Below are 15,992 nucleotides of genomic sequence, written 5' to 3' on the forward strand. Positions count from 1 at the left end.
ATCAACAGGTTAGTGTTCATCACGAACGTGGTTTTGCAGTCAGTGAAATGTTTACAAATATGGAGTTGGCTGATGCCCATTTAATATATGGATTAGCACGGGCCAATAGCCGTGGGCGGTACGTTTGTATCGAGACAGATTTCCAGAACGAAGGTGTCCCGACAGGAAGACGTTCAAAGCAATTGATCGGCGTCTTAGGGAACACGGAACATTCCAGCCCATGACTCGCGACTGGGGAAGACCTAGAACCACGAGGACACCTGCAATGGACAAGGCAATTCTTCGTGCAGTTGAAGATAACCCTAATGTCATCGTCAGAGAAGTTGCTGCTGTACAAGGTAACGTTGACCACGTCACTGTATGGAGAGTGCTACGGGAGAACCAGTTGTTTCCGTACCATGTACAGCGTGTGCAGGCAATATCAGCAGCTGATTGGCCTCCACGGGTACACTTCTGCGAATGGTTCATCCAACTATGTGTCAATCCTCATTTCAGTGCAAATGTTCTCTTTACGGGTGAGGCTTCATTCCAACGTGATCAAATTGTAAATTTTCACAATCAACATGTGTGGGCTGACGAGAATCCGCACGCAGTTGTGTAATCACGTCATCAACACACATTTTCTGTGAACGTTTGGCAGGCATTGTTGGTGATGTCTTGATTGGGCCCCATGTTCTTCCACCTACGCTCAATGGAGCACGTTATCATGATTTCATACGGGATACTCTACCTGTGTTGCTAGAACATGTGTCTTTACAAGTACGACACAACATGTGGTTCATGCACGATGGAGCTCCTGCAATTTCAGTCGAAGTGATCGTACGCTTCTCAACAACAGATTCGGTGACCGATGAATTGGTAGAGGCGGACCAATTCCGTGGCCTCCACGCTCTCCTGACCTCAACCCTCTTGAGTTTCATTTATAGGGGCATTTGAAAGCTCTTGTCTACGCAAGCCCGTTACCAAATGTAGAGACTCTTCGTGCTCGTATTGTGGACGGCTGTGATACAATACGCCATTCTCCAGGACTGCATCAGCGCATCAGGGATTCCATGCGACGGAGGGTGGATGCATGTATCCTCGCTAACGGAGGATCTTTTGAACATTTCCTGTAACAAAGTGTTTGAAGTCACGCTGGTACGTTCTGTTGCTGTGTGTTTCCATTCCATGATTAATGTAATTTGAAGAGAAGTAATAAAATGAGCTCTAACATGGAAAGTAAGCGTTTCCGGATACATGTCCACATAACATATTTTCTTTCTTTGTGTGTGAGGAATGTTTCCTGAAAGTTTGGCCGTACCTTTTTGTAACACCCTGTATAACGATAGCATCCGATTATGAAGTCGCTGGAAACCTTCTTAAGCTTTTTTTGTTTAAATTAACTGGGAAATACTACGAAGTGGTATGAAACTGTATCACTAATTGAAATCTTAGCAGGAAAGACAAATAGCACACTTTATTTTCTTCGGAGGGTCCTGGAAAATCACAATCAACTCTACTGTTGTTCTAGCGTTCGAAACCTTACTAGAGCAGACGCTGAATGAATTAGCGATGCACTAAATGCATATCAATTGGACAGAAAGCAATTACACACAGGGACTGTGCGTTGTTAGCAAATAGATGCGAGACGCTGTAAGACTGAAAAACGATCAGCGATCGGAGTAAATCATGGCAGCCGAAACGAAGATAGTGTTATGTTCTTAAAGAAGTATAAACTCATCGTTTGATTATGAAAGACTGAAAAGTTTATGAAGCGCGCAGAAGGAGAGGAGGAAACCAAATGAATCTTCATGAGTTGTGAGTGTATGTAACGTTACTCCGATGATAGCAAAACCGGATCAAATTTACAAGGAACTTGGCTATATGAGTCCACTACGTAGGACCCCATATGGCATGGGTGCATGCACTAATTCGACCTGGAAGTGTGTAATAAACCCGTTATTTCCTTTTCAAAAGCAAGCTGACCCACAACTTTTGTAACTGGTCCTTGATAAACTGAGTATAGACATTGCGAGTGAGTTGAGTGAAAGGTAGTTCCACACATGTTCTTTTCGGGACAGAACTGGGGATCTTGCTGGCAACGCTAGTACCTAAACATCGCCAGACAGTTCATAGAGACGTGCTTTGTTCTTCTGAAAACTAGCACCACGATGATATCGCATGTAAAGCAACACAGTGGTGACACAGGATGTCTGTGACGCGCTTTTATGCCATCAGACTTCCATAAATCACCATTCGCCGTGATCTGAAGTCGTATCCTACAGCTCCCCACATAATGACCCCAGGAGTGACTCCGCGGTGCCTCTCCAGAATGTGATATTCTTCTCAGGTCACCACCATACTCGCCGATCATGGTCATCCTGGATGGTGCAGAACAGCAATTCGTCGCTGAACACAATGCGACACAATGCGATGCCATTCATTAGGCGTCCGTGCTTCCTGTTCAAGGCACCATTCCAAACACAGCCGTTTGTATGGCTCTGAGCACTGTGGAACTTAACATCTATGGTCATCAGTCCCCTAGAACTTAGAACTACTTAAACCTAACTAACCGAAGGACATCACACAACACCCAGTCATCACGAGGCAGAGAAAATCCCTGACACCGCCGGGAATCGAACCCGGGAACCCGGGCGTGGGAAGCAAGAACGCTACCGCACAGCCGTTTGTATTGTGGTGTTAAAGGCAGCATACGGATGGGATGGTAATTCCATGGTCCAGTGGCTGCTTGTCTGATACCAACGGTGAGTGTTGGCACGGTATGTATCAGGAAGTCCAGTACTCGTTCTCGGATGGTAGTCACACATGCGAAGGGGTTCCGATAAGCCTGACACACAATACTACGAGACTCACTTTTGATGGTCGATCGTGATTGACTGCAAAGTCGAGTACGTTCACAAGCTGTGTAACACTGAGCCGCTAACACATTAAAATACTCCATAAATCTCGACACTGCACGATTCGACCACTGGCCAAATGTAGACCCACAATAAGGCCCCTTTTCACTCTGTCAAATGTTGATGGCGCTGTCTTACAGGAGTAGGTACCATCTCCATGTTCTTCACAGTGATCACTCAACATCTGATGCTGTTCACCCCCTTGTATAACACTAAACACAAACAGGACTAATGCACTCTGGTGGCCCTTCTACGTATCACGTGAAATTTTGAAGCTAAATATTTATGGTGGTGGTTGTGGAGGTAAGTTCCTATGGGACCAGACTGCTGAGGTCAGCGGTTCCTAGGCTTACTGCCTACTTAATCTAACTTAAACTAACTTACGCTAAGGGCAAAGCATGCACCCACGCCCGAGAGAGAACTCGAACCTCTGACGGTAGTGGGCCTCGTGAAACGTGGGAAGGCGCCTTAGACCACGCGGCGACCCTGCGCGGCTGTAAACATTTATACAAGCACCGATGGTGAGTGTGTGTGTGAGGCAACATTGACATTCGACCGTGTCATGTTGATACTACACTTTTGCTGTCAGGCAGTGTACGATCAGCGTCCAGTCAACAAAATCAATCACAACTACCAAATATCTACGAAATACATATGGAGTGATTTACCCGCCAGGTTAGCCGACAGCGGTAATGCACTGCTTCCTGGACTCGGATAGGCGCGCCAGCCCCAGATCGAATCCTCCTGGCCCGTGTGCCGGCCAGCTGGATGTGGTTTTTCTTCGGTTTTCCACATGCCATTTGGTGAATACTGGGCTGATCCCCATGTCCCGCCTCTGATACACGGTTCCCATATTTCTGAACACATTCGCATTATTTCATGGATTACACTAGACGCAGACAATTGGGGTGCACTCATTTTGTTCCGGGGGGGGGGGGGGTACTGGGTGGCAGCAAGAAGGGCAACCGGCCACCCCTTAAATTAACCTTGCCAAATCCGATTAACCATGCCGACCCTGCGTAACCGCAGGGAAAAGGCACAAGCAGAAGAGGAAGAAGAAGAAGAAGAAGAAGAAGATACGTATGGAGCTATTTATGATGGAAGGGCCAGATAAATCCAACGATTTATAGGTCAGATCCCGAGCGGGGATTTATCAGCAAAATACAAATGAAATTTAGTACATTCACGAGAAAGGGCGGTTACAAAAATACCTTTCCAATGTTCACAAGTAAACCATTATCTGAAGTCACCTGCACATTACACATGGTATATTTCATTAAAACTAACTCTGTGATAGGTTTGGTCGAGATGATCTCATAATGACTAAAGGCTTAAACTAGATTTTGGTGAATTGTGGGCAGTAAAATCATTTCCGATCTGTAGTCAATAGTATGATAAAATGTTATTATTTCGCACACATATTACTATATTCCCTTAGGCTTTCGATACTCTCCTCTTTCGTTAAATACATTTATAGGAATCAAAAACGCTGTGTTTGCGTCGCACTTAACTGAGCGAGGTGTTGCAGTGGTTAGCACACTGGACTTGTATTCTTGAGGATAATGGTTCAAATCCGCATCCGACCAGCCTGATTTATCTTTTTCGTAATTTCCCTTAATCGCTTCGGGAAAATACCTGGATGGATCCTTCAAAAGGGCACTGCCGACCTCCTTCCCCAACATTCCCTGATCCGATGGGACCGATGATCTCGCTGTTTGGTCCCCTTCCCGGAATCAACCAACAAACGTCGCACTTGATGGCAGAATATTAAGTGGAATTAAACAGATTACGTAGATAATATTCGATGTGTCAATTGAAGTGTAATTTCCATTCCCTTTTCGTTGATTGTTCTTTAAGGTTCGATTTCTATACGTTCAGTTTACTTTATAAAAAGGATCATGAAAAGGAAGTTTCTTCACGACCGTAAAGTCACGAGCACTAGCTAGAGGCCAAGATGGTTGTTTATACCTCCAAATTTACTCGTTATCAGGCAAAGAGTGATTTACAGTATGAGTCGAAAACAGCGAATGTACAAGACAAGTTATCTTTTGGCATTACGACAATGCTTAACATACGTGGAAACGGTAGGAACGTCTCATTATACAGCAACTAGAACTTTCTGAAATCGGAAAGCTGATGCAAGGCTTTCACGTTAAATGATAATTTTAAACCGCCCACTAGAATGGCTATTCATTCGTTTTTACACTCCTTGGTAATCAGATAGAAATGAGCGTATGGTATCGTTGGCCGGGAGGCCCCTTTCGGGGAAGTTTGGCCGCCAAGTGCGAGTCTTCTTTTTCTACGCCACATTGGCGAGTTGCACGCCGGCGATGAGGATGAATTGATAATGAGGACAACACAACACCCAGTCTCCGGGCGAAGAAAATCTCCAACGCGGTCGGGAATCGAACCCGGGGCCGCTTGCATGGGAGGCGAGCACGCTACCACCCAGCTAAGCAGGCGGACAGGTAATGTGCTTATACGGCATAAGGCTCAAGAAATGGGAAGCATTAAACGGCAGTATCTAAAACGCACACTACTGTTTACTGACTGCGAACGCTTGTATCACAGGTACGAGGACCAACGAACTAAATTCCGCAGTTAATGCAGTACTGGTACTTAAAATTGCAGAACTACGAAGGCAACATGCAAATAGCATGAAAGTTAAACTTTGTCAATCAAAATTCCACACAGAGTCTTTCAGCTGAAACACTAAATATATCACGAAACGGTAATACGGACAGTACCATCTTATAAATTCTCAACTTTTTTAACGGAGAGCCGGCCGAAGTGGCCGTGCGGTTAAAGGCGCTGCAGTCTGGAACAGCAAGACCGCTACGGTCGCAGGTTCGAATCCTGCCTCGGGCATGGATGTTTGTGATGTCCTTAGGTTAGTTAGGTTTAACTAGTTCTAAGTTCTAGGGGACTAATGACCTCAGCAGTTGCGTCCCATAGTGCTCAGAGCCATTTTTTTTTTAACGGAGAGCGTGTAAAAACGCTCACGATTCTGTGAAGGGCATGCAGATAATTTGTTGGTGCATAAATACATAAACAGCCAGTAAAAGCTTAGATAAAAATTTCAAACTGACCTGTAATTATTACAGTATGGTTTTCACCTCTCTTCGAGTATCTTGTCCGAGGACGCGATGGTATATTTTTATTAGGGTGACACTATTTAAAATGCGTGTGACTAATTAGTCTGTGATTACTTTCCGCTGTTTTTCCAGTTCCACAGAAAATATCTGATGGAGTCACCTGCCGGCCACTGTGGCCGAGCGGTTCTAAAATGGTTGAAATGACTCTAAGCACTATGATGGGACATAACATCTGAGGTCATCAGTCCCCTAGACATAGAACTGCGTAAACCTAACTAAGCTAAGGACATCACACACATCCATGCCCGAGGCAGGATTCGAACCTGCGACCGTAGCATCGGCGCGGTTCCGCACTGAAGCGCCTAGAACCGCTCGGGACAGGCCGCTGTGGCCGAGCATGATAACTGGAAGAATGTGAACTGGACTGTGAAAAAAATCAAAATAGAAACATTGAATGGTCCAAGAACGGAAGTGCAATACAGTGCAGCCGTGAAAAGAAATGGCGTCGTGGTTAATTGGAACTGGCACAGTAGCTCAGCATGTTCGGTCATAGGATCAAGTGCCCTCTGCAGTAAAAAAATTGAGTCAATGGATCAACGGTGATCTCGAACTGAAGTCATGACACGTCCGCCCCGAACAAAGGCAATTTAAAAGAAAAAAAATATGATGATAGTGTTGGGATACCGTGCGGACGAGCGGTGTTCAAATCTCCCTCGTGCCAAATTTCTTTCGTTTTTTCCTGCTGTTCGCCTTATTCAAATTATGTCTGTGTTATGGTGTGACTTCCGTTTGCAACAGCTAGGTGTAAGGAGGGAATTTATAATGGCAGTTGGTTCTGCACAACTACTCTATTAGCAGCCAAAAGAAAGTATCTTTCGAATGGGAACCACTAAATCTGAAGGGGGTGCAATGGGGAGTTTGCCTTGTAAGAAACCGTCATTCAACTCGATGCAGTGTTGATCTGTCTTGGTGATACTCGTTTGACCGTAACTAGTCTCTTGGAAATATTTATTATAGCAGCAAACCATGGAACTTTTACGTCGTCCTCTGAACTCATTTAAGTTACACCGGTATCTACAGCAAATATTTGTATCTTCTGGTACCGTCCTGGAGTGGGATGTATGGGTGGACGACGAAACCACCTATAGAAATTTTGAAATCACAGACGCATTCGGGAGGACGACGGTTCAATCCCGCGTCCGGCCATCCTGATTTAGGTTTTCCGTGATTTCCCTAAATCGCTCCAGGCAAATTCCGGGATGGTTCCTTTGAAAGGGCACGGCCGACTTCCTTCCCCATCCTTCCCTAATCCGATGAGACCGATGACCTCTCCTTCCCCAAAACAACCCAATGAAATCACAGACATGTGCCAGGTTGGCACGCGCTTGTGCAGCGGTGCAGCAGTGACAGGCTGATGCAAAGCGCTGCCGCACAGTGCAGGCGAGGCAAGGCGGTGCGGCCCGTTGGCGGCTTGGGAGGTCTCGTTTACCTGCGGCCACTACCTGGAAGACGCACGGCGCCCGCTGGTTGCCGACCGCGTTGGTGGCCCAGCAGGCAAGCGTGCCGTAGTCCATATCGGAGACGGGGGTGTAGTTGAGGGAGGAGATGGCGCCGAGGCTGGTGTAGCGCGCCGGCGGCACCTCGGCCAGCTCGCCCGAGTTGTTGAAGGTCCAGTGGAAGGCGAGCGGCGCCGGGCTGGCGTCCACCTCGCAGCGCAGCGCCACCGTCTCATGCTTCAGCGCGCCCAGCAGCTGCTCGCGCTCGTCGCGGCACGTCGGCGCGTCTGCCCCAAAAAACCACAACGAGTCTTGCATTACAGTCATATCTCTGTAGGCCATCAAGTAATTACCAGAGAGCAGCCTCGTATGCATTAAAATAAAAAAGGCATCAATTATCACTAAGATTTCATGAATATGTTCTACAATATACATTGAACGCCAAAGAAACTGGTATAGGCATGCGCATTAAAATACAGACGTATATTAACAGGCAACAAGTGTCTGGCGCAGATGGTGGATCGGTGACTGCTGCAACAATGGCAGGTTATCAGGATTTAAGTGAGCTTGACCGTGGTGATATAGTCAGCACATGAGCGATGGGACGAAGCATCTCGGGGGTAGCGATGAAGTGGGGATTTTCCAGTACGACCATTTCACGAGAGTACCGTGAATATCAGGAATCCGGTAAAACATCAATTCTCCGACATCGATGGAGCCGGAAGAAGATCCTGCAAGAACGGGACCAACGACGATTGAAGAGAATCATCGTTCGTCGTGACAGCAGTGAAACCCTTCCGCAAATTGCTGCAGATTTAAATGGCCGGCCGCTGTGGCCGAGCGGTTATAGGCGCTTCAGTCCGGAACCCCGCGGCTGCTACGGTCGCAGATTCGAATCCTGCCTCGGGCATGGATGTGTGTGATGTCCTTAGGTTAGGTTTAAGTAGTTCTAAGTCTAGCGGACTGATGGCTTCAGATGTTGAGTTCCATAGTCCTTAGAGCCATTTGAACCATTTTTAGATTTCAATGCTGGGCCATCAAAAAGTGTCAACATGCGAACAAGTCAACGAAATATCGTCCATATGGGCTTTCTGAGCCGAAGGCCCACTCGTGTACTATTGATGACTATACGACACAAAACTTTACGCTTCGTCCGGGCCCGTCAACACCGACATTGGACGGTTGATGACTGGAAACATGCTGCCTGTTCGGGCGAGTCTCGTTCCAAATTCTATCGAATGGATGGACGTGTACGGGTATGGAGACAACCTTATGGACCCATGGACCCTGCATGTCAGCACGGGTCTGTTGAAGCTGGTGGAGGCTCTGTAATAGTGTGGGTCGTGTGCATTTGGAGTGATATGGGATCCCCGGTACGTCTGGATACGACTCTTACAGGTGACACGTACGTAAGCATCCTGCCTGATCACCTGCATCTATTCATGTCCATTGTGCATTCCCACGGACTTGGACACTCCCTGCAGAACAACACAACACCCCACAAGTGCAGAATTGCTACAGAGTGGCTCCAGGAACACTCTTCTGAGTTTAAACACTCCCGATGGCCACCAAACTCCCCAACATGAACATTATTGCGCATATCTGGCATGCCTTGCAACGTGCTGTTCAGAAGAGATCTCCACTGCCTCATTACTCTTAGGGATTTATGGAAAGCCCTGCAGGATATCTGGTGTTAATTCCCTCCAACATCACTTCAGACATTAGTCGAGTCTATTTCAGTCCGTGTTGTGGCACTTCTGCTTGCTCCGGGTGCCCTACATAATATTAGGCTGCTGTACCAGTTTCTTTGGCTCTTCAGTGTAGAAAGTTTGTGTAAGTTACATTTTTTCGGCGTATGATTATTTTCAAATTGTCTTGGGTATTTAGTTGTATGGCTACGTCCAAGTCGTGCAATACGTTGGGAAGCTGAGTTGTTGCTAACTTCTGGAACGATCTTAACAACTATTCAGAAATAATACTTAGAGTTCTGCACAAATAGTTCTTGCAGCGACGAGAGTGTGGGTGGCAATGAGCTTAGGAAGCAAGAGACTTCACCCACCGTACTAGCGACACTGTCGACACCTGTAGTGGTAGCGGATCAGGCGGCAGCAGTACAGTTAAAGACAGACAAAAGTAGAACATGTCATGAATATGAGTAAAATGAAACTCGAAATTACTGTAAATAAATACAATTTATTTTTATTTCCAGTGCCATTTTTGGAGACTTAAACCTCCATCACCAGATGGATTTCAGTCAATTAATAATGCGGGTACGACTTTTAGGTAACCGTCCGGTAGCAAAGGACGTGAAACAAATCACTATCCTAGTGAGGTATTGAAAGTTATGTAGAGAATTATCGGCATAGGTGACGTTAATATACGAGGGTGGAAAAAATATTAGTACAGCAAAAACGCTACACTTTACCTGTCTAATACGGTATCTGAAAACCGTTGGCATTCGAAACAACTTGCAGTCGTCTCGGAATGAATTAATTACGGTCCTGTATGGTTCTCTAAGAGAATCGTGTACCATTCTTCATGCACAATAGTGACATGTTCACATACTAAAGATGGAAGTCGATAGCGACCACGCAGCCTTCACTGCAAAGTACAACACAAAGGCTCAATAATACTGAAATGTGGTTGTCTGTGGTCGCCAGGGGAGATTGAAAAATTCATCGTGCTTAGAAAATCAATTCTGGATGATGCGTATGTGAACAGAGCTCCTGTCGTCTTGCAACGCAGTATCATCTTTGAAAAACTAATCTTTTACCATCGGGTGGACCTGATCAGCCAAAATCGTCACATAATCCTTGGTAGTAATGCGGCCTTCCACAATAACCACGGGGCCCGTGGAATACCACGATATTGCTGTGCAAGTCATCACCGAAGCAACGCCATGTTTCATCCTAAGGACGTAAACTCGGCCAGAGGGTGGAAACAGTGTGAAACAAGACACATCCGACCCAGCGACTTTTTTCCATTGCTGTGTGGTTTCCGGACAATAATCTTCAGTGGCATTCTGTCACGGTTAAAAGTTATGACTTAGCGGGTGAAGTTTTCCCTGTATGCGGTTTGAATTTCGATACGGTACCTTATGAAACACTAAACACTTACTCGCAACTACTGTTCTGAACACGACTGACACTTGCGGATATTTCACTGATGCCGTTCGTGGTCAGACACAACAGCGCAACCTGCAGGCATCGCTAGCATCTTCGTTTACGTTCAGGCATGCATTTCCAGCAGAATTTGCACATTTCTGTTCAACCCCTGTATGGGGTACTAGACTAGCATTTCCGAACAAGAGTTTCTTATCAACACTTTGTCTGCTAAGTCCTCACCAGAGAAGAAGGAGAATATTATCGAACACAGTGACTCACTACTTCCTGAAATAAATACGTAACACTTTACACATAACGCCTTCCTTAGGCAGTCCATGGCCTGCCTCCACAACTATGACGACAGCCCACCCACAGTCAAATTTTGCGCGCTATTCGTGCCTTCCGGAACTGTGAATTCAGTCATTTTAGTCAATCAAATTTCAGGAGCCTAAGGGACGGGTTTTGACTTAAGATAGGTTTTATACTTGACAATACACTTGCTGGTGTTAATAACATGTCTCTGCCATCCATCTAAATGGTAATTTGAGATAACCTGACGCAATGGAAAATTTCTAGCCTTCAAGCGGGCATTGCAGTTTTGTACCTTTATAGTCAGCATGCATTGTAAACCTGCATTACTGCTCGTTTCGTCCAGATTAAGGAAACCCATCGACGGCGGATGAAAGAGAGCACCGGTAGCCCGTTGAGGGGTAGCGGTTCTTGGGTCAGTGACAACCAACGAGACATCCCCAAGTCGCGGTCGTCCACCAGATTCAAAACTACATAAAATCCCTACCCCAGATAAATTCCAAATCGAGCTAATTCTCCTCCGAATCTTCATATCTACAGCTATGGAAATAATACGTCGCAAGCTGTGGAGTAATTTAAATTTTGCAGATGTTATAAAATAATTCTAGATTTGCCGTTACGTGGAAAACCAATTTCAGAGAAAAGAATTTGTCGTATTACAAGACATAGTTGCTTTCTTCCAACACAGCATTTTCATATTTGTGGCAAACTGTGCTAACTGTAGTGTATGCTGTTGGCAGGAAGAGTACGATCACCATGGTAACTGATGCTGCTGAGAGCACGCAGCAGCAATCACCGGACCGCCGATATGCTGCCTGTTACCACGGTAACCAGCGCGACTCAGAACAACGTGTCAAGAATCATCTGATCTCTAACAGAAATAAAGGCAACTTACGAGATGTGATCGAAAAGTAATGGGAATTTTTGTTTTTCTTATAGAATCTCTACTTATTTATCAACATCAACTTTGTTCGAAGTAATCAACCTCAGATATAATACATTAGTGTCAGAGCTATTTCCAGTATTGGAAGCTCTTTGAAACTCACTTTTCGTTATGGTACTCAGCTCCTTCAGCGATTCTGTTTTTATCTCATCAGTGGTGGAAAAACTATGTCCTTTCACGGTTCCCTTAGCCTCTGGAATACAAAAAAGTCGCAGGGGGTCATGACCGGTGAATACGGTGGCTGAGACAGTACAACGGTTTTGATTTTTGTAAAAAGATTACGAACAAGCATTGAGGAGTGAGCGGGACCATTAACGTGATGCAACCTCCAAGAGTGGCTTTGTCACCCTTATGATCATTTTCTTCAAATTTCTTCACGCAAAAAGCGCATTACTTCCAGGTAGTATTCCTTATTGAACGTACGACAATAAAGCAGCTACTCAGGATGGACTATCCCATTGTAACTGAAGAAAACAGCGAGAAGTATCTTCAGATGTGATGGAACTTGTCGAAATTTTTTGGTTTTGGATCTTCTGGCAGTTTTTAATTGAGACGACTGGGTCTCGGTTTCATCGTCATACCCATAGAACCAAATTTTGACACCCGTTATAATCTTCTTTAGAAGTTCTGGATCGTGGTCGACTTCACTGATCAATTCATGAGCAATGTCTACGCGACGGCGTTCTTGGTTGAAATCAAACATTTTGGAAGTAAACTTTATTGCTATACGTTCTATGCCCAAACCATTCGAAAATATTGGTTGGAATGAGCCGAAGGATATGACGACTTCATCAGCAAGCTCTCATGGTGATTTAGGGATTTTTCAGAATCATTTTCTTTACTTCTTCCACATTGTCATCAGTAATTGACCTGCTACAGAGTCCAAAGCGATTGTCATCTTCAACGTCTTCACGACCGACATTGAAACCTTATACCAATCGTAAACTTTTTCCTTGCTCATATTAGATTAACCAAAAGCCACCGGCAACATTTAGAATGCGGTGCTGCACTTTATTCCATTATTCAAGCAAATTTTAGTGCATATTCTATGATCCACCTTTTTCGAAAGCAAAAATTCACCAAGTAATCGAAAACATGTATTAAACTACTGGCCATTAAAATCGCTATACCACGAAGATGACGTGCTACAGACGCGAAACTTAACCGACAGAAAGAACATGCTGTGATATGCAAATGATTACCTTTACAGAGCAATCACACAAGGTTGGCGCCGGTGGCGACACCTACAACTTGGTGACATGAGGAAAGTTTCCAACCGATTTCATGCAAGACAACAACCATCTGCACCAACAGTTTGACGATGTCTGCAGCAGCATGGACTATCAGCTCGGAGACCATGGCTGCGGTTACCCTTGACGCTGCATCACAGACAAGAGCACCTGAGATGGTGTACTCAACGACGAACCTGTGTGCACCAATGGCAGAAGTCATATTTTCGGATAAATCCAAGTTCTGTTTACAGCATCATGATGGTCGCATCCGTGTTTGGCGACGTTGCGGTGAACGCACATTGGAAGCGTGTATTCGTCATCGCTACACTGGCGTATCACCCGGCGTGATGGTATGAGGTGTCATTGGTTACACGTCTCGGTCACCTTTTGTTCGCATTGACGGCTCTTTGAACAGTGGACGTTAAAATTCAGATGTGTTACGACCCGTGGCTCTACCCTTCATTCGATCCCTGCGAAAACCTACATTTCAGCAGGATAATGCACGACCGCACGTTGTAGGTCCTGTACGGGCCTTTCTGGATACAGAAAATGGTCGACAGCTGCCCTGGCCAGCACATCTCCAGATCGCTCACCAATTGAAAACGTCTGATCAATGGTGGCCGAGCAACTGGCTCGTCACAATACGCCAGGCACTACTACTGATGAACTGTGGTATCGTGTTGAAGCTGCATGGGCAGCTGTACCTGTAGACGCCATCCAAGCTCTGTTTGACTCAATGCCCAGGCGTATGACGGCCGTTATTACGGCCAGAGGTGGTTGTTCTGGGTACTGATTTCTCAGGATCTATGCACCCAAATTGCGTGAATATGTAATCACATATCAGTTCTAGTATAATATATTTGCCCAATGAATACCTGTTTATCATCTGCATTTCTTCTTGGTTTAGCAATTTTAATGGCCAGTAGTGTATCTTTTCGTCTGTCGACAATAAACTAAATATTCAAAACGGCTGAAAATGCTAACATACATCAGGAACATGTGAACCAACAATTTTTTTTTGTTATAAGGCCCGCGAAATTGAAGAATTCCTATTACTTTTTGATCATACCTCGTACAGTCAAGAAGAGTTGTGTGTTCATGTCACGACACCTTTCGTGAGTCAGGTAACTGTCATTTATTTTATAAACTGTGCTAATTATTACAAACATTATAGAATATTATCTTATATGAACTGGTAGCGAACAAACATTTACACTTCTACAGTGACAGAAGTAGTCTTTTCTGTACATCTGTTTACGCCTGGACTACGTTTCAGACCAGCACTATACAGAATTAGGTAACTTCGGAGTTTATCGTTTCGCCTACGACAAGATCATTAAAAACGGCATTCAAGCCTCGGTTTGGAAGGATATGATAGGAAATGAGAAGTTTACGTCTAACAAAAATATTCCGACATTTATCTCGAGCGATTTGAGGAAGCAACGAAAACCAATATTGGGAAATACTAGCAAAGGTATGAAGCTTCGAAATACGACTCTAGTGTATAAACAACTGCCTCACTTAGGACGGCCGAAGCACTTGAGTTCATGAGAAGCATTACTACTGCAGCCCTGCACTGACGGTGACTTACTTCAGGGCTTGGGACTGCTAGTATTCATAGTTCATAAATTTACTCCAGCTCAGAAACCCGGCATTGCCTTGATATTCATTTTGCCCATTTTCTATTAGGAATGAAAACAAAAAAATGTTTGTACTGTAATATCGAAAAAATTTCATTTCCTTGTATTTGTGACAACACCTTTGAAATTATGAAGTAGTCGTAAAAAGAAATGTGCATAATGTTCAAATATATAAGTGCAGTATCCTAAGTAAGAAACTCAGTATTTCTATATGCAGCTGCTTCGCGTATACACAACAAGATTTTGCAAATATCTCTTTGGCAATGCCTCCTCATAGCTCTATAGACGGCTATTGGTTTCGCCTAAAACCATTCGAGCTTCGCAGTTGAAAGTTCTGAAGAACGCCATTAAAACTCCATGCATGATGCGACAGTTTCTCACGCATCTCAGTGTTTATGACGTGTCCTGAACTACTTGTCGTGAAAAGATATATTTGTGTAAGTACATTCAGCAGCATATGTGATTATTGTCAGAGAAATACGTTCTGAACGAAGTTATTGGCAAATAAGTAATAAATTCATACAACATGTATTACGCTCCAGTTTTTCATGCGTCTCAGTGTTTATGACGTCGTATCTGTTGATCTATGTGTGTTACCATGATGTAGTTTTTTAGGTACATTGCAGCATATGTGGATACCGTCTGCAAAAAGCGTTGCGAATAGAGGTAAAAGAAAAGAAGAAATTAATTTAAAAGTCATGAGGTTCCAATACACGAAGAATTGGACCCAACAGAAATTTGGAACACTAGGGAACTCAAGAAGAAAACATAGTGCAATGTGAAAGATGAAAGATCCCGTTAACTAGTGTGTCTACGAGTTTGATAGGCTACCATTCTCCTCATAAAGCTACTCTGTGGTAAGCCACTGGAAAAGAAATATTCGGTGAGTAAAAGCCTTTCAATAATACACGCTGCATAAGATCCAGGTAAGAATATGAAATTGGCTATCAAACGAGCAGAACTTTTTGCAGGTGCATATTTCTGTGCGGGACACGACGTAGCTGTTGATAATCATTTTTCTTTCGTAGTACGAATCATTAGCTACTGAACGATTACAAGAATGCAAGTGCCCGTCGTGTTTCCCTATATTTACGCGATATTGTCTCACATTATGTAACTTTTGCTTGGGCACCGCTACTGATCTAAATCAAACATATACATGTTAAGCAGGTTCTACAACTATATCCTTCGTAGAAGTCCGTCAGCGAGGAATGTGTGATGGCTGATGGAGTTCTATTACGATGCCACTTAGTACACTTCTTACAAGGGAACCTCC

General features: G+C 44.5%; 1 protein-coding gene across 3 annotated transcripts in view; it reads right to left on the reverse strand.

The window, feature by feature from the left end:
- Window positions 1–15,992, reverse strand: part of LOC126259558 (neural cell adhesion molecule 2) — a 623,716-nt gene that overhangs the window by 178,097 nt on the left and 429,627 nt on the right. For all 3 annotated transcript variants that reach the window (XM_049956450.1, XM_049956452.1, XM_049956451.1), the window contains exon 9: window positions 7,482–7,775. In XM_049956450.1, coding sequence (XP_049812407.1) covers window positions 7,482–7,775 — 294 coding nt within the window. The remainder of the gene's footprint in view (window positions 1–7,481; window positions 7,776–15,992) is intronic.

The sequence above is a fragment of the Schistocerca nitens genome, chromosome 5 (genome assembly GCF_023898315.1).
Source record: "Schistocerca nitens isolate TAMUIC-IGC-003100 chromosome 5, iqSchNite1.1, whole genome shotgun sequence".
Classification (NCBI taxonomy): Eukaryota; Metazoa; Arthropoda; class Insecta; order Orthoptera; family Acrididae; genus Schistocerca; species Schistocerca nitens.